This window comes from Heterodontus francisci, unplaced genomic scaffold (assembly GCF_036365525.1).
Source record: "Heterodontus francisci isolate sHetFra1 unplaced genomic scaffold, sHetFra1.hap1 HAP1_SCAFFOLD_51_2, whole genome shotgun sequence".
Lineage (NCBI taxonomy): Eukaryota > Metazoa > Chordata > Chondrichthyes > Heterodontiformes > Heterodontidae > Heterodontus > Heterodontus francisci.
The window spans coordinates 1575644-1599510 of NW_027141369.1; the positions used below are offsets into that span (position 1 = coordinate 1575644).

A 23867-nucleotide genomic window follows, 5' to 3' on the forward strand; every position below is an offset into this window, starting at 1 on the left:
GAGCCTTGGTGAGTTGCAGCAGTGCATCTGGTAGATGGTACACACTACTGCCACTGTGCGTCAGTGGTGAAGGGAGTGAATGTTTAAGATGGTGAATGGGGTGACAATCAAGGCAGCTGCTTTGTCCTGAACAGTGTCGAGTTTCTGGAGTATTGTTGGAGCTGCACTCATCCTGGCTTGTGCCTTATAGATGGTGGACAAGTTTTGGAGAGTCAAAAATCACAAAATTATTACAGTGCAGAAGGAGGCTATTCGGCCCATTGTCTCTGCATAGAATCATTGAACATAGAAAGTTTACAGCACAGGAAGGCCAAATATCGGGCAACCCAGCGGAATCCCATTGTCCAGCATTTGGACCGTAGCCCTGCAGGTTCAGGTACTTGAGGTGCACATCCAGACTCCTCTTAAATGAGTTGAGGGCTTCTGCCTCAACTACCCTTATAGGCAGTGTGTTTCATACCCCTCGCACCCTCTGGGTGAAAAAACGGTTCCTCATCGTTCAACGAATCACTTTAAATCTATGCCCCTTAGTCATTGACCTCCCTGCTAAGGTAAATAGACCCTTCCCATCCACTCTATCCAGACCCCTCACAATTTTATACATTTCAATCAAATCTCCCCTCAGCCTCCTCTATTCAACCCCAGCCGATCCAATCTTTCCTCATCGTTGCATTTTTCCAGAGCTGGCAACATCCTCGTAAATCTCCTCTGTAACCTCTCTAGTGCAATTACATCCTTTCTGTAATGAGGTGACCAGAACTGCACACAGAACTGAAGTTGTGGCCTAACTAATGATTGATACAGTTCCAGCATAACCTTCCTGCTCTGATATTCTATACCTCTGCTAATAAAGGAAAGGATTCCATAAGCCTTCTCAACCAACTTATCAACCTGTCCTGCTACTTTCAGGGATCTGTGGACATTCACTTCAAGGTCCCTCACTTCCTCTACACCTCTCAGTATTCACCCATTAATTGTGTATTCCTTTGCCGTGATTGACCTCACCAAAGGCATCACCTCACACTTCTCCAAGTTGAATTCCATTTGCCACTTTTCTGCACACCTGACCAGTCCATTTTTCCAGCTCTCCTAATGAGCATTTCACCTCGTGCCTTGAGCTGAATTATTCATTGCAGAATTCTCACTGTCTGTTTTACCTTTGGTGCCACAGTATTTATATGAATGGTCCAGTTCAGCTTGTGTCTATGGTTACCCCCAGGATGTTGATGGTGGGGGGGATTCAGCGATGGTAATGCTGTTGAACGTCAAAGGGAGATGGTTACATTCTCTCTTGTTGGAGATGGTCATTGCCTGGTACTTATGTGGTGTGAATGTTACTTGCCACTTAGCAGCCCAAGTCTGAATGTTGTCCAGGTCTCGCTGCTTCTGGACACGGACTCCTTCAGTATCCGAGATGTCCCGAATTTGTCCTTTTATGAAACCTTGGTCAGGCCTCACTTGGAATATTGTATCCAGTCTTGGTCTCCTCACATGATGGGTGCTATTGAGGCTTTTGACAGGGTACAGAGGAGAGACATTAAACTAATTCCCAGTGAAAGACATCTTCGTTATCAAGTTAGACTAAAAGAGTTGGAACCCTACACCTTAGAGAAACCTAGACTGAGGGGTGATCCAATTGAGGTTCATAAGTAATGAAGGGTCCAATTTAGCATGGGAGAGGAGTCATAATTGTATATTGTTAAAGGCCAGATGTCACCCGGATCACATTAAATTTCATTTTCAGCAACAGGTTAATGAACCAGGAGGGCTGAGTGGTTAAGGTGTTGGACTTAAAATCCAATGAATATATGTCTGTGTGTGTTCAAACCCCACTCCTGGTATCTGTGCCGGACAAATGCTACTTGTTGTTTCCCTGACTTTTGCCTTGCACCATCATCTCTTCTGTCATTTAATCACTCCTGCCTTCCAACCGATCACAGCTTCCTATTATTTGCCCCAGCACCGTTCCTTGTCTCTGCACTTGCTTATAAGCTGGGAAACCTTGAACTTAATCTCCTCTGTCCCCTCATAATGACCTTCTCATCTTTCCTGAACTGTGGTTCCTCACAGGATCCGCTGCCTCTCCGACTCCCCTCCAGGGGAAACTGAAGGCCCTGAGCCTGGGTCTTGCTTTCTACGCTTGCTGGTAGTTGAGTCCTTGCATGTCTAGACTCCTCCAGGAAGGGCTTGCCATAATCTTCCAATCTTCCCTGGATAAGGGGATTGTAGAGTGGCAAATGACACCCTTATTCAAGAAAGGGTGTAAGGACAGTCCAAGCAACTCCATGCCAGTTAATTTAACATCAATACTGGGTAAGGTTTCTGAAATGATAATCAGGGAAAATATCAATGGACATTTAGAGAGGTTTGAGTTAATTAAGGATATCCAGCATGGATTTGTAAAAGGCAGATCATGCTTCACTAATGTAATTGAATTTTTTGATGAAGGAGCAGAGAAGTTTGATGAAGGAAATGCAGTGGATGTTGTTTCTATGGATTTTACGAAAGCATTTGATAAGGTATCACATAAAAGGCTAGTTAACAAAATTGAGGCTCATGGAATAGGAGGGTCAGTGTCCAATTGGTTAAAAAATTGGATTAAGGGCAGAAACAAGCAAGTTGTAGTAAATGGTTTCTTTTCAGACTAGGGGATGGTCGACAGTGGTGTTCCCCGAGGGTCAGTGCTGGGATCACTGCTTTTCTTGCTATGTATAAAATATGTGGATCTTGGAATACGGAACAGAATCTCAAAATTTGCTGACAATACCAAACTTGGAGGTGAGGCAAACAGTGAGGATGATATGAACCGCCTGCAATAGGACATAGATAGGCTAGCAGAATGAGCAGAGAGGTGACGGATGGAATTTAATACTGTTAAGTGTGAGGTGATGCATTTTGACAGAAGGAATAGGGAGAGGCAATATATCCTTAATGGCACAGTTCTAAAGAGTGTTCAGGGACAGAGGGACATGGGGATGCATGTGCATCGATCTTTGCAGGTAGCAGGGCATATTGAGAGAGTAGTAGTAAAATATATGGCATCTTGGGCTTTATACAAACATACAAGCATACGAACATATGAATTAGGAGCAGGAGTAGGCCACTCGGCCCTTCCAGCCTGCTCCGCCATTCAATAATTTCATAGCTGAACTGATGACCCACATTTCCAGCTACCCCTGACCACCCCCTTGCTTATCAAGAATCTATCTACATCTGCCTTAAAAATATTCAAAGACTCTGCTTCCACTGCGTTTTGAGGAAGAGAACTGCAAAGACTCACAACCCTCTAAGAGAAAAAAATTCTCCTCATCTCTGTCTTAAATGGGCAACCCCATATTTTTAAACAGTGACCCCTAATTTTAGATTCTGCCACAAGAGGAAACATCCTTTGTACATCCACCCTGTCAAGACCCTCAGGATCTTATGTGTTTCAATCAAGTTGACTCTTACTCTTCTAAAATCTGGTGGATACAAGCCAAGCCTGTCCAATTTTTCCTTGTAAGACAGCCCACCATTCCAGGTATTTGTCCAGTAAACCTTCTCTGAACTGCCTCCAATGCATTCACATCCTTCCTTAAATAAGGAGACCAGTTCTGTAGACAGTACTCCAGATGTGGTCTTACCAATGCCCTGTATAGCTGAAGCATAACCTCCCTACTTTTGTATTCAATTCCCCTCGCGATAAACACGAGCATTCTATTAGCTTTCCTAATTACGTGCTGTACCTGCATACTAACCTTGTGCGATTCATACACGAGGACACCCAGATCCCTCTGCATCTCAGGGCTCTGCAATCTCTCACCATTTAGATAATATGCTTCTTTTTTATTCTTCCCGCCAAAGTGGACAATATCACACTTTCCCACATTTTACTCCATTTGCCAGGTTGTTGCCCACTCACTTAACCGATCTCCATCTCTTTGTAGCCCCCTTATAAGAACATAAGAAATAGGAGCAGGAGTAGGCCATTCAGTCCCCAAAGCCTGCCCCACCATTTAATAAGATCAGGGATGATTTGCCCCAGACCTCAACTCCTCTTTCGTGCCAGCTCCTCATAGCCCTCAACTCCCCAATATTTCAAAAATCTATCTACCTCCTCTTTAAATGCTTTCAGTGATTTAGCCTCCACAACTCTCTGGGTAGAGAATTCCAGACATTCACTACCCTCTGAGAGAAGAAATTCCTTTGCATCTCAGTTTTAAATGACTGTCCCCTTATTCTGTAACTATGTCACCTAGTTTGAGATTCCCCCACTAGTGGAAACATCTACCCTGTCAAGCCCCCTCAGAATCTTATACATTTCAATAAGATCACCCTTATTCTTCTAAACTTTAATGTATAAAGGCCTAACTTGTTAGCCATTCTTGATAAGTCAACCCCTTTCTCCCAGGAATCAGCCGAGTGAATTTCTTTTGACTGTATCCAATGCCAATATATCCTTTCCTAAATACGGGGACCAAAACTGTACACAGCACTCCAGGTGTGGCCTCACCAACAGCCTGTACAGCTTTAACAAGACTTCCCTATTTTTAAACTCCAGCCCCCTAGCAATAAAGGCCAAAATTCCATTTGCCCTCTTAATTACTTGCTGCACCTGCATGCTAACTTTTTGTGTTTCAATCGCAAGAACACCCAGATCCCTCTTTTTTGGAGTCTCTGTCTATTTATATAATAGTCTGCATTTTGATTCTTCCTACCAAAGTGCATGACCTCACACTTTCCTACATTAAACTCCATCTGCCAAGTTTTTGCCCACTCACTCAACCTATCTATATCCCCTTGGAGATTCCTTATGTCTTCATGACAACATGCCCTACCTATTTTTGTATCATCAGCAGATTTGGATATATTACACTCTGCCCCCTCCTCCATGTCATTAATATAGATAGTAAATAATTGAACCCCAAGCACTGATCCTTGTGGCACTCCACCAGTCACATCCTGCCAATGAGAAAATGGCCCATTTATGCCTACTCTTTGTTTCAAGGAATTGGTAACTCGTGTGTGCATCATCACTTCAGGAATTGATGTCATACAGTATGTGACACAGAGTAGGAGATGGGATGATCCCCGGCAAGATGTGCCTGTAATACTCTCCTGTAAATTGTATATAGTATTGTCAGTCTTCAATAAAAAAGTCAAATTATTTGTTGCCGTTGATCAGTGTGTGATTGGTAAGTCTGTGTGAAGAACAGGGGTTGGCAACATGTCTGTACATGGACACCAGTGTCCTCGTTAAAACAGTTCGGTCCGTGACTGATAATTTCAGGGATGAGAAATTTCCCATTGGCTTCTTCTTCCAGACCAGTCTGACTTTCAATCAAATCGCAGCCGTCACTTTCACAGCTGACAGGTCCTGAGAGCAGAGACAACGTTTCAGAACCTCGGACAAGTTCGGAGCTTTCCGGCAGTTCTGATTTCATTTAAAAGCCCTCCAGAAAAACCCGAAATTGTCCGAGTTTCGGAAGTGCTGTCTCTGCTCAAAGCACCTGTCAGCTGTGAAACTGACGGCTGCGATTTTTAAAAAAAGACTAACCATAAAGTTGAGAGTTCTCGCTCTCTGCAACTGTCAGAGAGAGGGAGAGAGAGAGAGGAGAGTAAGAGGGAGAGAGGAGACCGGGGGTGGGTGTCGGCAGAGAGAGAGGGGCAGAGAAAGAAAGGACAACCTGAAAGGTTTACCCCGTATCCTTAGATTATGACCCCTGGTTCTGGACTCACACCCAAATCCCATGAACGAATAAAAAAAGTCACAACTGTGATTGGCTCTTGTAGCGGACTCTGGTTAATAGACAATATTCGGAGCGCCGGTCCCAGACTGTTTAACACTGACTGAGCTGAGAAAATACAACTCACCCCCGAGAATCCGCAGCACAGACTGAGCGGAGGGGAAAACCTGTCCTGGGAACTCTACATTCAGGGAACAGTTTGTCCTGTGAATATGCAGATGTGAATATTGTGGAAGAGAGATTGTATTAAAGGGGAGGGCGGGTTAGTCTGAAGCCACTGTGTTTGTGGGTCCGCTCTCATCGCCGGATTTCAGAGTCATTCTTGTGCAAAATCAAATGATTTTCCAGTCAAAGAACCGCCCTGCTCCCTGCTCAGCCCCAAAGTGGGAATTCGGGATCATTTTTTTTTATTTCAAGATTTCAGTTGAAAAGTAGAGAACATGTCAGCGAGGGGTGAGAGAGGGCGGTCAATGCAGCAATAAAACCAGGTGAAATGGAAAATGGAGTCCTCAATCCTAGTGAAAGCTTTTCAACAGCAAACATACTGGAGTGAGAGACAGGAAAGATCTAGTCTGGAAGTCTGGAGTCTCTGAATTTCAATGGAATTGGAGAGTTTGTGAGGAGAGAGAAACACAGAGAGACAGCAGGAGCCGGGACCTGACAGCAGCTTGTCTCCGCCCCGTCCTCTCTCTGCCTTCAAGTTGCTCTGTGCCGCCATCACCGGCTTCATTTCTGACCCAGTTCACATTGACAGAGAGAATTTGTGCAGAGTCCCGGACATAACCGATCGTGCAGCCGCCCAAACGGCTCCTCCAGCCGCCGCCGCCGCCCAAGTCAAGACCCCCAAGAAGAAGGCGGCGGCTCCCCAGAACAAGCCAGCCGGTCTCCCGTTGGGCGAACAGATCCTCAAGATTGTGCCGGCTTTCAGCGATCGCAAGGGGATGTCCCTGTCCGCCATAAAGAAGGCTCTGGGTCGCAGCGGTGTCGATGTGGAGAAGCTCAGGACCCAGATCAAGCAAAGTATCAAGAGGAATGTGAACAAAGGCTCCCTGGTGCAGAACAAGGGACAGGGAGCCTCCGGCTCCTTCAAAATCAGCAAGATGGAAAACCCAGGGAAAAGTGGGAAAGAAGGTGAAGAAACCAGCCGACAAGAAATCTTCAGTGAAGAAACCAGCAGACAAGAAATCTTTAGTGAAGAAACCAGCAACCAAGAAATCCTTCGTTAGAAACCAGCAGACAAGAAATCATTGGTGAAGAAACCAGCAGCCAAGAAAGTGACAACAAAGAAAGTAACAGCCAAGAAAACGAGCAGCAAGGCGGCGGCAACGCCAAATAAGGCGGTGAAGAAAGCAACGCTTCAGAAAAAGTCTCCTGCGAAGAAGGTCAAAAAAGGCAAGAGTGCGGCGGGCGGAAAGGCGCTGAAGAAAGTGCAGACATGGAAGAGCAAGGTCAAGCCAAAAGCAGCGAAGGCTCAGAAAGCAGGGTCTGGAAAGAAGTGAAAGAGCGCGGGAAACTTGTAAACATCTGAACACAAAGGCTCTTCTCAGAGCCACCCACATCTCTCAGGAAAGAGCTGATCCCCTTATCCAATGATCCCTGTCCCGGCCCCGCCTGCAGATTCCACATGGAAATGATTTGGAGCAAATCCAGGATCCCTGGTGACTCCCCTCCACCCAGCCCTTTCCCCACTCTCTGTAAGAAAACAGAAGGATGTCCAGCCCTCACTCTAACTGGAGATGTGTTCGGTGCAGTCTCAGTTCACAAATTCAGGGGGAGAGTCCTGTAAGGTAGCTCGGTCACTCTGACTGAAACCGCCAGTTCCCCGGGGCTGCAGCCACTGACACTGCGGGGAGAGGATGCCCGACTCTATCCCGTCGCCGGGGGAACAAAAAATTTTGTGTCCGGAGAAGAGGGAGGGCTGGGGAGAAGGTACATGTTAAAGCGCTGCAGTGGACTCAGCTCCTGTGTGTGCACAACGCTCACTGATTCCGTCCTCTGGGAACAGTGCGGTCTAAACAGATCAGGTCAGGAGAGAAACACACAGCCCGAGAATGGCCTCTTTCTTCCTGCAGTTCCTCTGTTCTGGGTGCAGATTCTCATTGAGAAGCGGCGCTCAGATCACCAGAGAGAGAAAAAAAACACAATTCAAACTGTCCAAATGAAAAACAGAGAATTAACCCGGACACTTCCATTATTAAATTAATTCATCAGCTCCGAACCAGTTCCCGTTAATGTACCGGGATGCTCTTGGGATTTATCAAATCGAAGGCAGCGGGATTTATTAAATTGTTGATTCTACACCCTGTAGTTCACTTCTTCACTTAACTGGAGGGGGAGATGTGTGAGCAGAGAAACAGAGCGAAATCCAGAGAGGGAACTGAAAAGACACCTGGACAGATGTGAAACAGGTCAATCCACTGTTACAATAACTCCATCTCTGATTCCCTCCTGACAGTAATCAGTCCTTTCACAGAGACTGTGGGTGGCTCTGAAAAGAGCCTTTGGTTTATTTGATGACATTTTGGCCGCTTTACATTTTCTGGGAGCTCTGAGCGCTGGTTTTCTTGGGCAGCAGCAAGGCCTGGATATTAGGCAGCACCCCGCCCTGAGCGATGGCCACTCCTCCCAGCAGCTTGTTGAGCTCCTCGTCGTTGCGGACGGGCAGTTGCAGGTGTCTGGGAATGATGCGGGTCTTCTTGTTGTCCCGGGCCGCGTTGCCGGCCAGCTCGAGGATTTCAGCGGTCAGATACTCGAGCACAGCAGCCAGATAGACCGGGGCTCCGGCACCCACACGCTCAGCATAGTTACCCTTTCTCAGGAGCCTGTGAACACGGCCCACCGGGAACTGCAGTCCAGCCCGGGAGGAGCGAGACTTGGCCTTGGCCCGAGCTTTCACGCTGGTCTTTCCTCTTCCAGACATTTCCTCAATCTCACAAATACTTTCACAAAGAATGGTTAATTTCCTTAGCATTAATAATAGCCAGTAGGCGGTCAGGATGGCCGAGCGGTCTAAGGCGCTGCGTTTAGGTCGCAGTTTCGATGGGAGGCGTGGGTTCAAATCCCACTTCTGACACCTTGTGTTTTGTCTGCACTGGAGGCGTTTGGGAGCAGCGGTGAAGAGCAAAGAGAGAACAGGAAAGAACATGGACAAGCAAAATAACAATGGACCCAAAGATTTTGCATCAAAACATTAGAGTAAGAGGCAACTAAGCAAACAGCTGGGCACAGAAAAGATCAAAAATGTAACCTTTGCATCGGGGTGGAAGATGTTGCCAATATCCTGAATGAATAGTTTACTGTCTTCTCAAATGAGGGGGTGATGCAGATATTGTTATGAAGGAGGAGGAGTGTGAAGTATTGGACGTGATAACTTCAGGAGAGAGGAAGTCTTAATTGGATGAACATCCTTGAATGTGGATAAATCACCAGGACCAGATGAAATGTACCTCAGGCTGTTGAATGAAGCCAGGGAAGAAATCGTGGAAGGTCTGACCATCGTTTTCCAGAGGATTGGAGGTCTTGTAACATTGCAATAAAAGCAATTACGATGCAGATCAAGCATGGCTGAGCCTTGAGAGTAGAGAAACAGGGCTGAATTCCCTGAACCAGTGCTACAGCTTTCAGAATAGAAGGAGCCAATACAAACCTGATGGGTTCCACTTAAACAAAAGAGCTGGAGGTGTTGACAGTCAGAACAGATAAAATGTGCAGGAGTGTTTGAAGCAGATTCTGTGTGGTTACTGTAGTTGTACTATGGAGTTATTTCAAGGAGGTGATTCTGAATGTAATGGATCAACGTGGACCCACCCAAGGCAAAGGTCACTGAAAGTGGCAACGCAGGTGGATAAGGTAGTCAAGAAGGCAGACGGCATGCTTGCCTTCATCGGTCGGGGCATAGAGTATAAAAATTGGCAAGTCATGTTGCAGCTGTACAGAACCTTAGTTAGGCCACACTTAGAATATTGCGTGCAATTCTGGTCGCCACACTACCAGAAGGACATGGAGGCTTTGGAGAGGGTACAGAGGAGGTTTACCATGATGTTGCCTGGTCTGGAGGGCATTAGCTATGAGGAGAGGTTGGAAAAACTCGGATTGTTTTCACTGGAACGACGGAGGTGAAGGGGCGACATGATAGAGGTTTACAAAGTTATGAGCGGCATGGACAGAGTGGATAGTCAGAAGCTTTTTCCCAGGGTGGAAGAGTCAGTTATTAGAGGACATAGGTTTAAGGTGCGAGGGGCAAAGTTTGGAGGGGATGTGCGAGGCATGTTTTTTACACAGAGGATGGTGAGTGCCTGGAACTTGCTGCCAGGGGAGGTGGTGGAAGCAGATACGATAGCGACGTTTAAGAGACATCTTGACAAATACATGAATTGGAAGGGAATAGAGGGATATGGGCCACGGAAGTGCAGATGGTGTTAGTTTAGGCAGGCATCAAGATCGGCGCAGGCTTGGAGGGCCGAATGGCCTGTTCCTGTGCTGTACTGTTCTTTGTTCTTTGTTCTAAGCTTCCCTGTGGTCCAGCCTGGTTGAATGGAACTGAAGCAAACAAATCATCCAGAAGTGGAAAAGAAATATAAGGCCATGAAAGCACAGAATTCAGATGGATGCAATACCAGATGGTATGGCAAGAGTGTAAAACAGCAATAGACTGGTGAATAAAACTTTCCCATTGAATGAGACAAGAAAAGAGAAGGGTAATAATAGTGTCAGAGGTGAGTTGTGACACTATTCACATTCCACCTTGATCTGAATAGGACTGTTGAAGGGAGTGATTGAGAAGAATAGAGGAGAAATGAAAAGAAAGGAGAAATAAACAAAAGGTCTTTTGATTTTAGAATGCTTGTTTTTGGAAATGACAGACTGTAAAGTGTGTGTGTCAGAAGATATAGAGCGAAGTTGGGTGTGACAAGATCACAGGAACGTTGTGCCCTGAGACAAGGTGTGTGTTGACAGGAAAGCTGCTTTCTTTTGCACAAAATGTAATTTATTCATATAATTTGTGCAATTACATTGCAAAGCAGTTCAATTTTAATATTACATAAGGTACAATACAGATCAGATTCCTTCAATAATGTACATGAGGTATCTCACTATCCCTGCCTGCACAGGTTATATTTACAGTATTTACATTACACATCAAACATTCTCTGGTGTACACAGCCCGAGGGGTTTTACACAGGTTCCAGCCCCTCGCTGGACCAGGGCCTTAGACTGTCACCTTTCTATTGAGACTCCATGGTGGCTTCCCCAAGCTTCAATGCCATCCCACAGCACATAGTCTTGAATGATGGAATGTGCCAGTCTGCAACACTTGGTCATGGACAGCTCTTTGCACTGGAATACCTGTCCCACGGCCGGGCTCGTTCTTAACAGAGATCATTTCAAATGAACATTTCCTAAATCCGTGCTTTCTCTCTCACAATAAAGAGAACAGGATGTCTGGCAGATTCAAAGTGAGACAATAACACTGCCGGGTAAAGGCCGCTTTCCAACTCCAATCTTAACACAGGAGATTCCCCAAACAGCTGCAGTAAGGTGCTGTAAAGTGCTGGAAGCGGATGTGTGTGGAAATGGTGATGTTACTGACGAGGTTTCTTAGTATAGAATGGACTATGTTTAGGTGGGAATATTACTGAGTGTTAATTGTAGTGGGACCATATTTAAAAACTCTGGCTTTCTGGAAAGCCTTGACTATGAAGGTCGAGTCTGGAAGGGTTTGCGTGGAGAGCTGGGTTTCGGTTCAACTGTTAATCAAGGGTTTGAAATTGGCAACCCGGAGGAAACTGGAGGTGGAGCTGAAAGATGAGGGGCCGTTCTCTCTCTGTCTGTCACTCTGGGTGTCTCCTTCCCTCTCGCTCTCTGTTTAATCTTCACCCTTGTCTCCTCCCCTCCCTGCTCTCACTCTGCCTTTCTCAGCCAGGTCCGGGCGGCCTGGAAAAAAAAGGAAGCTGACGGAATCAGTCTCTTTTGTTGTGCACTGATTTGAGGCAAGAATTATCATGATGGCTGTTGTGGGGAAAAGACGGTCGCCCACCTCCTCCTGGAATGTGTCTTTGCAAAGCAGGTGTGGATAGGGATGCAGTGGTTTTTGTCGAGGTTCATCCCAAGCAGCTCTGTAACACAGGAGTCTGTGCTCTACGGGCTGTTCCCAGGGACGCACACCGAGACAAACATCAACTGCTGCTGGAGGACTATCAATTTGGTGAAAGATGCCCTTTGGTCTGCCCGAAACTTGCTGGTCTTCCAGCGCAAAGAGTTGTCCACCAGCGAATGTTGCAGACTGGCACATTCCAAGGTCCAGGACTACGTGCTGAGGGACGCACTAAAGCTTGGAGCAGCCGCAGCAAAGGCTCAATGGGGAAAGACCACAGTGTAAGGTCCCCCCACCAAGCTGAGCGGAGGGGCTGGATCCATGGGAAACCCCTCGAACCGTATCGGGAAAATTTTGTGTGCTGTAACTGTAGAAATGTATATGGCATGACAATGAAATGGACGAGTTGTGAGGCAACTCGTGATTGTATAGAAGGAAACTGATCACCTTTGCACTGTTTGTACTTTTTGACTTGATGCTGTTTTAAACTGTTTGGGAATGTAATTTTTACAGATTTTTATGAATAAAGTATATTTTGGAAATTTAAAATAAAAGTCTGGCAGTATACCAGAGTATGGTCCTGGCTGGCAGCATATTAGAATCCATGAGGAAAGGCATCATCACCCTCATCTACAAGCGGAAGGGGGAGGGGGCAGAAATCAGAAATTGGCGGCCCATCTCACTGCTTAACATCGACTACAAGATTCTGTCAAAAGTCATCGCCCGACGAGTCAAGTCTGCTCTGGAGTTGGTGATTCACCCTGATCAGACCTGTACTATACCAGGCAGGAAGATCTCTGATAGTCTCGCGCTACTCAGGGATACGATCACCTATGTACGGGACAGGAGGGTGGACACCTGCCTCATCAGCCTGGACCAGGAGAAGGCTTTTGACAGGATATCGCACACCTCCATGATGGACGTACTTTCCAAAATGGGGTTTGGGGAGGGAATCTGCAATTGGATCAAACTGCTCTGCACAAACATCAGTAGCGCAGTCTCAATCAATGGGTGGGAATCAGAAAGTTTCTCAATCCAATCTGGAGTCAGACAGGGCTGTCCTCTCTCCCCTGTCTTGTTTGTTTGCTGTATTGAACCCTTTTCTGAGTCTATTAGGAAGAATGCGAGTATCAGAAGTGTAACAATCCCAGGCAGTGGAGGCACTCAGGTTAAAACCTCCCTGTACATGAATGACGTCGCCGTTTTCTGCTTGAACCCGCTGCCTGTGCGCAGACTGATGAGCATCAGTGACCAGCTCAAATTGGCCTCGGGAGCCAATGTTAAACTCGGCAATAGCGAGGCCATGTTCCTTGGGAACTCAGCTGACCGATCCTTTGTCCCCTTCACCATTCGGTCAGACGACCTGAAGGTGCTGGGGTATGGTTCGGAAGGGCCGGGGCATGCACCAAAACCTGGGAGGAACGAGTAGCCAGGGTACAACATAAGCTGAACATGTGGGAGCAGCGATCTCTCTCCATTGTGTCAGGTTACTGTACGTGGTGCAGGTCTGGCCCATACTGCACTCCTGCACTGTGGTGATCACCTGAGCCATTTTCCGCTTCATCTGGGGATCCAAAATGGACCAGGTCCCGAGGGACACGATGTTCAAACCTCTGGGGAAAGGCAGGAAAAATGTCCCCAACATCGCCCTCATCCTGATGGCTACCATTGTGTGTGGCTGTATCAAGCTGTGTGTAGACCTCCAGTACACAAACTCCAAGTGTCACTCCGTGCTGAGGTTCTATCTGTCCCCGGTGTTGCGAAGGATGGGCCTGGTCATATTGCCGTGGAACGCTCCATCCAGTTGGACTGTGCCGTACGTAACACCGATCCTTCATGGAAAAGTTTCTGTGGAAAAACACCTTTGACCACCAATCCATCAGGCAGTGGTCTGCACGGAATGTTCTCAAATCCCTATGGGAAAAGAAGATGGTGGATCCTGTTGGATGGTTCCCTGAGCAGACTTCCAAAGTCATTTGGCGGAATGCCCCATCACCAGAACTTTCAAACAAGCACCAAGATGTAGCTTGGCTGGTGGTGAGAAGAGCCCTCCCCATCAGATCCTTCCTGCATGCCCGAAGTCTCACCCCCTCCACAAAATGCCCTCGAGGTGGCTGTGGTGGGGAAGAGATGGTTGCCCACCTCCTCCTGGAATGTGTCTTTGCAAAGCAGGTGTGGAAAGAGATGCAATGGTTTTTGTCGAGGTTCATCCCAAGCAGCTCTGTAACACAGGAGTCTGTGCTCTACGGGCTGTTCCCAGGGACGCACACCGAGATAAACATCAACTGCTGCTGGAAGACTATCAATTCGGTGAAAGACCGTCTGCACAAAACTTGCTGGTCTTCCAGCGCAAAGAGTTGTCCAACACCGAATGTTGCAGACTGGCACATTCCAAGGTCCAGGACTACGTGCTGAGGGACGCACTAAAGCTTGGGGCAGCTGCAGCAAAGGCTCAATGGGGAAGGACCACAGTGTAAGGTCCCCCCACCATAGTGAACTGAGGGGCTGGATCCATGGGAAACCCCTCGAACTGTAGCCAGAAATTTTTGTTTGCTGTAAAATGTACATGGCATGAGAAATGAAATGGAAGGGTTGTGAGGCAACTCACTCCTGTACTGAAGGAAACTGATCTCCTTTCTACTCTCTGTATTGTTGGACTTGGTGCTTTTTGGAACTGTTTTGTAATGTATTTTTTTTGCAGATTTTTATGAATAAAGTATATTTTGGAAATTAATAAAAGAAAGTCTGGCAGAGGTAAAGGAGGGAAAGGACTGGGCAAAGGTGGAGCAAAGCGGCACTGCAACGTGCTTCGTGATAATATCCAGGGCATCACCAAACCAGCAATCCGCCGCCTGGCTCGCCGTGGCGGGGTCAAGCGGATCTCGGGTTTGATCTATGAGGAGACTCGCGGGGTGTTGAAGGTTTTCCTGGAGAATATGATCAGGGATGCAGTCACCTACACTGAACACGCCAAGCGCAAGACGGTCACTGCCATGGATGTGGTGTACGCTCTGAAACGGCAGGGCCGCACAACTCGACCCTTTCCAGCAAACACACAACAAAGGCTCTTCGAAGAGCCACCCACCGTCTCACAGAGAGAGCAGTGAGCTGGAAACGGGAGATGGGATAGGCTGTTCAGAACTGTCTGGAATAAATCTGTGCTGTGTTCGGGTAGAAAACTGGAATCCCCGAAATTGACATTTCAGTTGCAGCAAGGATGTGCAGTGGATTTGATTTTCTGAACGGGCTGTGTAAACAGTGCCCGAGACTCTCCAGTTAGTTATTTCCCCAGTCAACACATGCCCTCAGTGAAAAGCCACATCACTCCTCCAGAATCACTCATTGTTTTCATAGAATTTCAAAATGATTTCGCTGCAATGAGGGAATCCGGGAGTTTTGCAGCAGCCGTTGAATCGGTCACTGGAACCAGACCCACTTGTGATGTTATTTCCCCCGAGACGGTGTTTCCTGCACTGAAACTGACAGGGTTTGTGAAACTGATCAGTTTCAGCTCAATCATTCAGGGACCTGGAATTCCCGCAGTTTGAGCCCGCGCTCACTTCTGATTGGTCACCCTCTTCCCAGTCGCATTTCTTAACCAATCGCAGAGCCTCGAATTAGGGAAAATGCAGCAAATCATTGGCTTAAATTGTCGAAATTGGCAGAACGTTTGACTTCTAAAAAGGCGCCAATTTCAGTGTCGGCAAAAAGCGAATTACTGGAAAATCTATTTAAAGTTGTTCGTAAAATATTTTCCACCAACCTTTAAAAACCTTTCTTTATTCCGCTATTATTGCCACAAATTCCTGGCGCTATTTTACGCACAGCTTTAACCTGTCATTTTTTCCCCCACTTCTTATCTGTAACCGGCGGTAAAAGACTCCATTCAGCAATCCTTTAGGGACCAATAACTCAAACTCGGTGTGGAAAGGAATAAATTAGACTATTGGTAATTCCCTTTCACACAGGGATCAGGGGGACAGTGAGAAGCCACTGAAATAGTTGCTCACAAACATTTTAAATAGTTCCAATTCTGTTCTTTTACTGACATGCTGGAATCAGACAGTAATCAGCCCTTTCACAGAGACTGTGGGTGGCTCTGAAAAGAGTCTTTGGTTTATTAGATGACATTTTGTCTGCTTTGCTTTTTCTGGGAGGTCTGAGCGCTGGTTTTCTTGGGTAGCACCCCGCCCTGAGCGATGGTCACCCGTCCCAGCAGCTTGTTGAGCTCCTCGTCGTTGCGGACGGCCAGTTGCAGGTGTCTGGGGATGATGCGGGTCTTCTTGTTGTCCCGGGCCGCGTTGCCGGCCAGCTCGAGGATTTCAGCGGTCAGATACTCGAGCACAGCAGCCAGATCGACCGGGGCTCCAGCACCCACATGCTCAGCATAGTTGCCCTTTCTCAGGAGCCTGTGAACACGGCCCACCGGGAACTGCAGCCCAGCCCGGGAGGTGCGAGACTTGGCCTTGGCCCGAGCTTTCCCGCCGGTCTTTCCTCCAGACATTTCCACAATCACACAAATACTTTCACAAATGGATAATTTCCGCAGCATTTACTTTACTTAAAGACTGAGAACTCTCCTCAATGGTCGGTACTTAATTCCATTTGCCTATATTCTTCACCAATCAGGTCACTGACCAACAGAAGAGGGCGGGATTTACCCGCCACGACATCAGAAGCAGAGAATTTGTCAATTTCAAAAAGCCCGCCAATTTCATTGCCGGAAAGGAGCGGATTAAAATAAATGTCATCCTTAGTCAAAGATTTAAAGTCCCATCTCTTGATTTTGTATTATTCAACTCGTAAAATGTTATTTAAATTGTGACTCATTCTACAATCGCTTTCAAACTGTCCCGGGTGGGGACTGCATTGGCCTGAAGTGAAATACTCAGTTTAGTTTTCAATCAGAGCCCAGTGTCCTTCTCTGAAAAGAGGGAGCCGGATCAAGTCCTCAAACGGCCCTTAACATGCTCTGTAATAATCCCATCCCAGGCTGTTACACTGCGGAGAGTTGCTGTTAATAAAATGATTAATCAGTGAAGGGATTAAGGTCTAATCCTTACCGCTGAAATCAGCTGTTAATGCGGTCATTCAGGGGCTGTGAAAAACCAGAATAAGAGCAGCTTTAAGCAAAAAAAGTGAAGGCGGGTGATCAGATTATGGGTTCGTGTTCGGTTAATAACAGGAGATACAAACACAGCAGTGGGATCGTTATTATATTATACATTGTCTTAAAGTGATTTCATAGAGATGTCGGATGCAGCTTTTTCAGAGAGATTGTGGGTGGCTCTTAAAAGAGCCGTTGGGTTTGGGATGTTTTTCAGTCCATTGTGCAGTTTTACTTGGAGCTGGTGTACTTGGTCACCGCCTTTGTCCCTTCCGACACGGCGTGCTTGGCCAGCTCCCCGGGCAGCAGCAGGCGCACGGCGGTCTGGATCACCCGGAGCTGATGGTTGTTGTAATGGGCCAGGCGGGAAGCCTCACCCGCGATGCGCTCGAAAACATCGTTCACAAACGAGTTCATGATGCTCATGGCCTTGGAGGAGATGCCGGTGTCGGGATGAACCTGCTTCATCACTTTGTAGATGTAGATGGAGTAACTCTCCTTCCTCCGCTTCTTGCCGCCCTTTGTTGACGGTTTATTTAAGGTTTTCTTGGCGCCTTTCTTAGGAGCTGCTTTCTTCTCTTTTTTTTATTTCCAAAATATACTTTATTGATAAAAATCTGTTAAAAATACATTGCCAAACAGTTTCAAACAGCACCAAAAAATACAAACATTGCAAGGGAGATCAGTTTCCTTCAATACAATCATGAGTTGCTTCACAACCCTTCCATTTCACATTTGTCATGCCAATTACATTTTTACATTTACAGCAAGTGAAAATTTTCCCGATACAGTTCGAGGGGTTTCCCAGGGGTCCAGCCCCTCAGTTCAGCTTGGTGGGGGGAGCTTACCATTTTCAGTTTCAGATACAGAAATAAACCAAACCCCTTCCGAGTGCGGATGAAATAGACAATCCCACAGCTCTATGCTAATGAGGGATGGGAGAAAGTAAAGATTGTGATTGGGTGATTGGCAGTGATGTCACAATAGTTTTATATCTGCAACCAATCACAAACTCTCTCACTGCATTCAGGAATTACATTTCCCAAAGACTCTCTCCAGCCCCAGTTTCTATTGAAAAATCCACCGGGAAATGACGCCTGGCTGCGAGGGTCTCTTATTCTCAGCAGCTTCTCACATTCCGGCCTCTAAGTTGAGCGGAAATATTTATTCAGGCAGTTTCAACAGCTCAGAGCCGACACGGGGTTAGAAACCAGAAATAGGAATACGGGTCACAAACAAGGAGTTTATGCTGAACCTTTATAAATCTCACTGGTTATCGGCCTCAGCTGGAGCATTGTGTCTAATTCTAGGTTCCACATTTTAGCAGGGATATCAAGGCCTGAGAGAGAGTGCAGAGGAGATTGACTAGAATGGCACGAGAGATGCGTGAAAGGATGGCAAAGCTACCTCGATTGCACTTCTTCACACCCTACCTCCTGTAAGGACTCCATTCCATTCTCACAGTTTCTCCGTCTCCGACGCATCTGCTCTGATGATGCTACCTTCCATGACAGTGCTTCTGATATGACCTCCTTTTTCCTCAACCGAGGATTTCCCCCCCACTGTGGTTGACAGGGCCCTCAACCGTGTCCGACCCATTCCCCGCACCTCGACCCTCACTCCTTCCCCTCCCTCCCAGAACCGTGACAGGGTTCCCCTTGTCCTCACTTTTCATCCCACCAGCCTCCATATCCAAAGGATCACCCTCCGCCATTTTCGCAACCTCCAGCGTGATGCCACTACCAGTCGCATCTTCCCCTCCCTTCCCCTGTCAGCATTCCGAAGGGATCATTCCCTCCGCGACACCCTGGTCCACTCCTCCATACCCCCACCACCTCGTCCCCGTCCCAGGGCACCTTCCCCTGCAATCGCAGGAGGTGTAATACCTGCCCATTTACCTCCCCTCTCCTCACTATCCCAGGCCCCAAACACTCCTTTCAGGTGAAGCAGCGATTTACTTGTACTTCTTTCAATGTAGTATACTGTATTCGCTGCTCACAGTGTGGTCTCCTCTACATTGGGGAGACCAAGCGCAGACTGGGTGACCGCTTTGCGGAACATCTCCGCTCAGTCCGCAAGCAGGACTCTGAGCTTCCGGTTGCTTGCCATTTCAACACTCCCCCCTGCCCTCATGCTCACATCCCTGTCCTGGGATTGCTGCAGTGTTCCAGTGAACATCAACGCAAGCTCGAGGAACAGCATCTCATCTACCGATTAGGCACACTACAGCCTGCCGGACTGAACATTGAGTTCAATAATTTCAGAGCATGACAGCCCCCCATTTTACTTTCATTTTTAGTTATTTTTTTTCTTCCTTTTTTATACATTCTTTTTTACATTTTTTACTATCTTTTTTTGCATTTATTTCATTTCATCTTAGTTTGTTCAGTTTGCTTACCCACTGTTTTTTTCAGGTTTTTTTTCAGGTTTGCACTTGCTGCTGTTCAATATTCAGTGTATTCACACCTAATCTGTACTAATGCTTTGTCTTTCAACACACCATTAACATATTGTTTGCCTTTGCTCCGTGACCTTTTGGTCAGCTATGTGGCCTGGTCCAATCTGCACCTTCTCCTTTGTTATCTCTTACCCCACCCCCACCTCACTTGCTTATAATCTGTGACTTTTCTAATATTTTCAGTTCCGAAGAAGGGTCACTGACCCGAAACGTTAACTCTGCTTCTCTTTCCACAGATGCTGCCAGACCTGCTGAGTGATTCCAGCTTTTCTTGTTTTTGTCGCAAATCTAGGGTCGTTCTTCTTGGTGCAGAGATGTTAATGTAATATTTAATAGTTGTGTTCTACATTCTAATGGGTTGAAGAGGAACTGTTCCCACTGGCAGAAGGGTCTGTAACCAATGGACACAGAATTGTTAAAAGAATCAGGGGAAGATGAGGTGATATTTTAACACGCGTTCTGATGATCAGAAATGTACTGCTTGAAATGGGAGGTGAAAACAGATTCAATAATAACTTTCCTGAGGGAATTGGATCATTATTTGATGGGGAAATTACAGGGCAATGTGAAAATGACAGGGAGGTGGGACTGATTGGATAGATCGTTCAAAGAGCAGCACAATTGTTCAAATGAACTCTTTCTGTGTTGTAAAATTGTGATTATTGCTGTTCAGAAACATCCTGACACATCATGTCGCCTTTCAGTTCACCAGTTTTAAACACCTGGAACTGAGCTGAGTATTTTATTGGCTGTGATTATAGCATCAGAGACCAAAAGACAGCGGCCCAGTCCCAAAATCCACAGAAAGACTCAATGTATTGCTCCATGTGAGCGATGCTGTTAGAGCAATGAGCATAGCTGCCTTCCAAACAGCTGGAATAAAAACAGGAAATGCTGGAAATACTCAGCAGGTCAGGCAGCATCTGTGGAGAGAGAACAGAGTTAATGTTTCAGGTCAATGACCTTCCAAGCAGCTGTGCCCGGGTTTGATTCCCAGCCATTACAGTTTGGCATTCCTTAAATTCCTCAGATGAGAAACTGAAAGATAGGAACTGAGTTGGGTGCTGTCTCGAAGGAATTTTGTTTCCCAAAGCAAGAAGTGTATAATTTGAATAAACATATTTACAACGCTGATTTCCTTCAAATTAAAGTTCAATTGAACTCTGATTTTACTCCTTTTTATTGATAATTATTATTTGACCTGAATCATACAGTGGACTCAGAATAGAATTACTCAGATTCATTTTCCCACAGCTATTCCCGTTCCTTATAAGAAACAATTCCTGGCTTCTGGAAGCTGTGAATTGGAGGGTAACAAACATATCCACACTATTCAAGAAAGGAACGAGAGAGAAAGCAAAGAACTAGAGGCCAGTTTGCCTGACATCAGCAATGGGGAATATGCTATCATCTATTATTACAGACATGGTAAATGGTGATGTGGAATATCAGAATATGGTTGGTCAGAGTCAACATGGATTTATTAAAAGGAAATTGTCAATGATAAATGATTAGAATATGTTGATGTTGTAACTGCCAGGGTAGATAAGGGGAACCAGTGGATGTAGTCTGTTTGGATTTTCAAAAAGCATTCAACAAGTTATCAAACAAGTGGTTATTACACCAATGTAGGTCCCATGCAATTTGGGGATAATATATTAGTATAGATTGAGTAGTAGTTAACAGACAAAAAACAGAGAGTAGGAATAACCGAGTCATTTTCGGCAGGAAAGCTGTAAGTAGTTGGATACTGCAAGGATTGGTGCTCGGGACTCAGTTATTTACATTCTGTATCAATGAATTAGATGAGGTGACCGAATGTCATGTTATCCATGTTTGCCGATGATATAAAGTGAGGTGGCAAAGTAAACTGTGAGGAGGATGCAAAGGGGGAAAAAAGGGATTTTGACAGACTAAGTATGTGGGCAAGAATGTGAGAGATGGAATATAATGGGGAGAAGTGTACAGTTACACACTTTGGCAGGGCGGCGCAGTGGTTTGCACCGCAGCCTCACAGCTCCAAGGACCCGGGTTCGATTCCGGGTACTGCCTGTGTGGAGTTTGCAAGTTCTCCCTGTGTCTGCGTGGGTTTTCTCCGGGTGCTCCGGTTTGCTCCCACAAGCCAAAAGACTTGCAGGTTGATTGGTAAATTGGCCATTATAAATTGTCACTCGTATAGGTAGGTGGGAGGGAAATATAGGGACAGGTGGGGATGTTTGGTCGGAAGATGGGATTAGTGCAGGATTTGTATAAATGGGTGGTTGATGTTCGGCACAGACTCGGTGGGCCGAAGGGCCTGTTTCAGTGCTGTATCTCTAATCTAAAACAGCAAAACAGAACATTTTTGAAATTAGTGAGAGAATGGGAAATGTTTACATTCAGAGGGACCCGAGTGTCCTTGTCCAGGAATCACAGAAAGTTAACGTGCAGGTACTCAACCAATTAGGAAAGCAAATGATATGTTTGTCTTTATTGCAAAGAGATTAGAGTATGAGTATTTATTGCAATTATACAGCGTGAGATCACACTTGGTGTGCTGTGCAGTTTTGGTCCCCTTATCTAAGGAAGGATATACTTTCCTTAGAGGGAGTACAGAGACGTGCCACTAGGCTGCTTCCTAGGATGAGGGGATTGTCCTATGAGAAGAGATTGAATAGACAAGGCCTCTATTCCCCAGAACTCAGTAGAGTGAGAGGTAATCTCACTGGCAGATAAAATGCTCAGTGGCTTGACATGGTAAATGCTGGGAGGATGTTTCCTCTAGCTGGGCAATCTAGAATGAAGGGTTACAGTCTCAGTATAAAGGGCTTGGTCATATTTGATTGAAAAGAGGAGATTTTCTTTTCAGTCAAAGGGTTATGAATCTTTGGAATTCTGTATCCCAGAGAGCTCTGGATGCTCAATCATTGTGTATATTCAAGAGAAATCGATAGGTTTTTGGATATTAAGGGAATCAAGGGGGCTGTGCCAGTGTGGTAAGATGGAGTTGAGGTAGGAGAACAGCTGTTATATTATTGAATGGTGGAACTATTTCGATGGGCAGAGTGGTCACTCCTGCTCTTATTTCTTATGTAAACTTTCATTCCCTCCCAGGGATTGTTTTATTCTTCAAAAAGAGAAATACTGCAGCCGCTAGAAATCTGAATAACAGAAGATTCTGGAAACACTCAGCAGTTCCAGCAGTATCTGTGGAGAGAGGAAGGGAGGAGCAATGTTTCAGGTCTATAGAAGGGTCACAGAACTGGACCATTAACCCGAGCTTCTCTTCTCCGCAGTTGTTTCCGGACTGGCTGAGTGTTTTCAGTATTTTAGCTTGTTTTCTTTCTATATGTTATCTCTTTCCCTTCTGACTGTTTGCTGTGAAACTTTCAGCATTGTGCTCAGTTCTTTGTGTAGTTATGTTTTCTTTATTTGAAGTAATGCAAATAGTATCCTGAAAAATCAGAGAGAAATACTGCTCAATGTAGTGTAATATATAACAGGGCACATTTACAAATATCAGATCAATATAGTAAACATTTTTATTAAGAATTGATTACTTTTATTTTCAGTATAAAAATGTGAAGCAATATGAGTTTATTACAAAGTTTATTACCTCACATTACCTGTTTATTAAACCTGACAGGCTCTGCCAATTTCTGCTTCTATTTTGCAGTTCTCACTTTCAGCTAGCAAATGTCAGCAATCTGTGATACAGTGCAGTTTACAGATCAGACAGTCAACACGACATGCAATAATTGTTCAGATTATGGAGGACAGGTGGGATTTAGAAATACGGGGAATGGAGATGAGTTGTTATTACACTGAGTTTGCCCAAAGATTAGAGACACCATTGTGGCAAATCAGTCTGTTGTCCTGTACATGAGAATGAGAATCATTCTTTATTTGTGGCTATCTGTCAGTCTCTATTACTGAGTGGGAGTGTGGGAGTCATGCTGCATTGGTCAGTCTCTGGTACAAAGTGTCATATTCACTCTGAATGTATAAGGCTCTGGAACTGTTTGTGTGTGTGGAATTCATTCTGTATCTGTCAATCTCTGGTACTATATATGAATGTGGCATATATGTTTTCGCTCTCAGTGTCACTGTATTTGTGTGTGGGTTTCATTTGATATCTGTCAGCCTCTGTTTCTGTACACGTATGTCAGATTCATACTGTGCCAAAATGTCCCTGTTGCTGTATGTGACTGTGTGATTCATTCTGTATCTGTCATTCCCTGGTATTATGTGTCAGTATAGACTCATTCTGTATCCCAGTCACATGCACTATATTTGAGAGTGCGATTAATTCTGTACCTTTAAGTCACTGGTATTATATGTAAGTGTTGGATTTCTGTTGGATCTCTCAGTTATTTTTTCTGTTGTGAATTTGGGATGGACATAACATCTGTCAGTCTCTGGTACTGCCTGTGAGTGTGTGTTTTGTTCAGTATCTGTCAGTCTCAGGTACTGTCTGCGTGTGTACGTTTTATTCAATATTTT

At 45.7% G+C, this 23867-nt stretch overlaps 2 protein-coding genes and 1 non-coding gene across 3 annotated transcripts; 1 reads left to right on the forward strand and 2 right to left on the reverse strand.

Moving 5' to 3' along the window:
• Positions 1 to 8289: 8289 nt before the first annotated feature.
• LOC137363019 (histone H2A-like) lies at positions 8290 to 8646 on the reverse strand (the record flags this gene model as incomplete). Its single annotated transcript, XM_068027139.1, has 1 exon — positions 8290 to 8646. A coding segment is annotated over exon 1 (357 nt), but the record flags the coding sequence as incomplete, so codon positions are not given.
• A 70-nt stretch (positions 8647 to 8716) lies between these two features.
• On the forward strand, positions 8717 to 8799 carry trnal-uag (transfer RNA leucine (anticodon UAG)). Its single transcript has one exon. It is a non-coding gene; the product is annotated as a tRNA-Leu (tRNA).
• A 7204-nt stretch (positions 8800 to 16003) lies between these two features.
• On the reverse strand, positions 16004 to 16324 carry LOC137363026 (histone H2A type 1-C-like; the record flags this gene model as incomplete). The annotated part of the gene is made up of 1 exon (XM_068027148.1): positions 16004 to 16324. A coding segment is annotated over exon 1 (321 nt), but the record flags the coding sequence as incomplete, so codon positions are not given.
• Positions 16325 to 23867: the final 7543 nt, after the last annotated feature.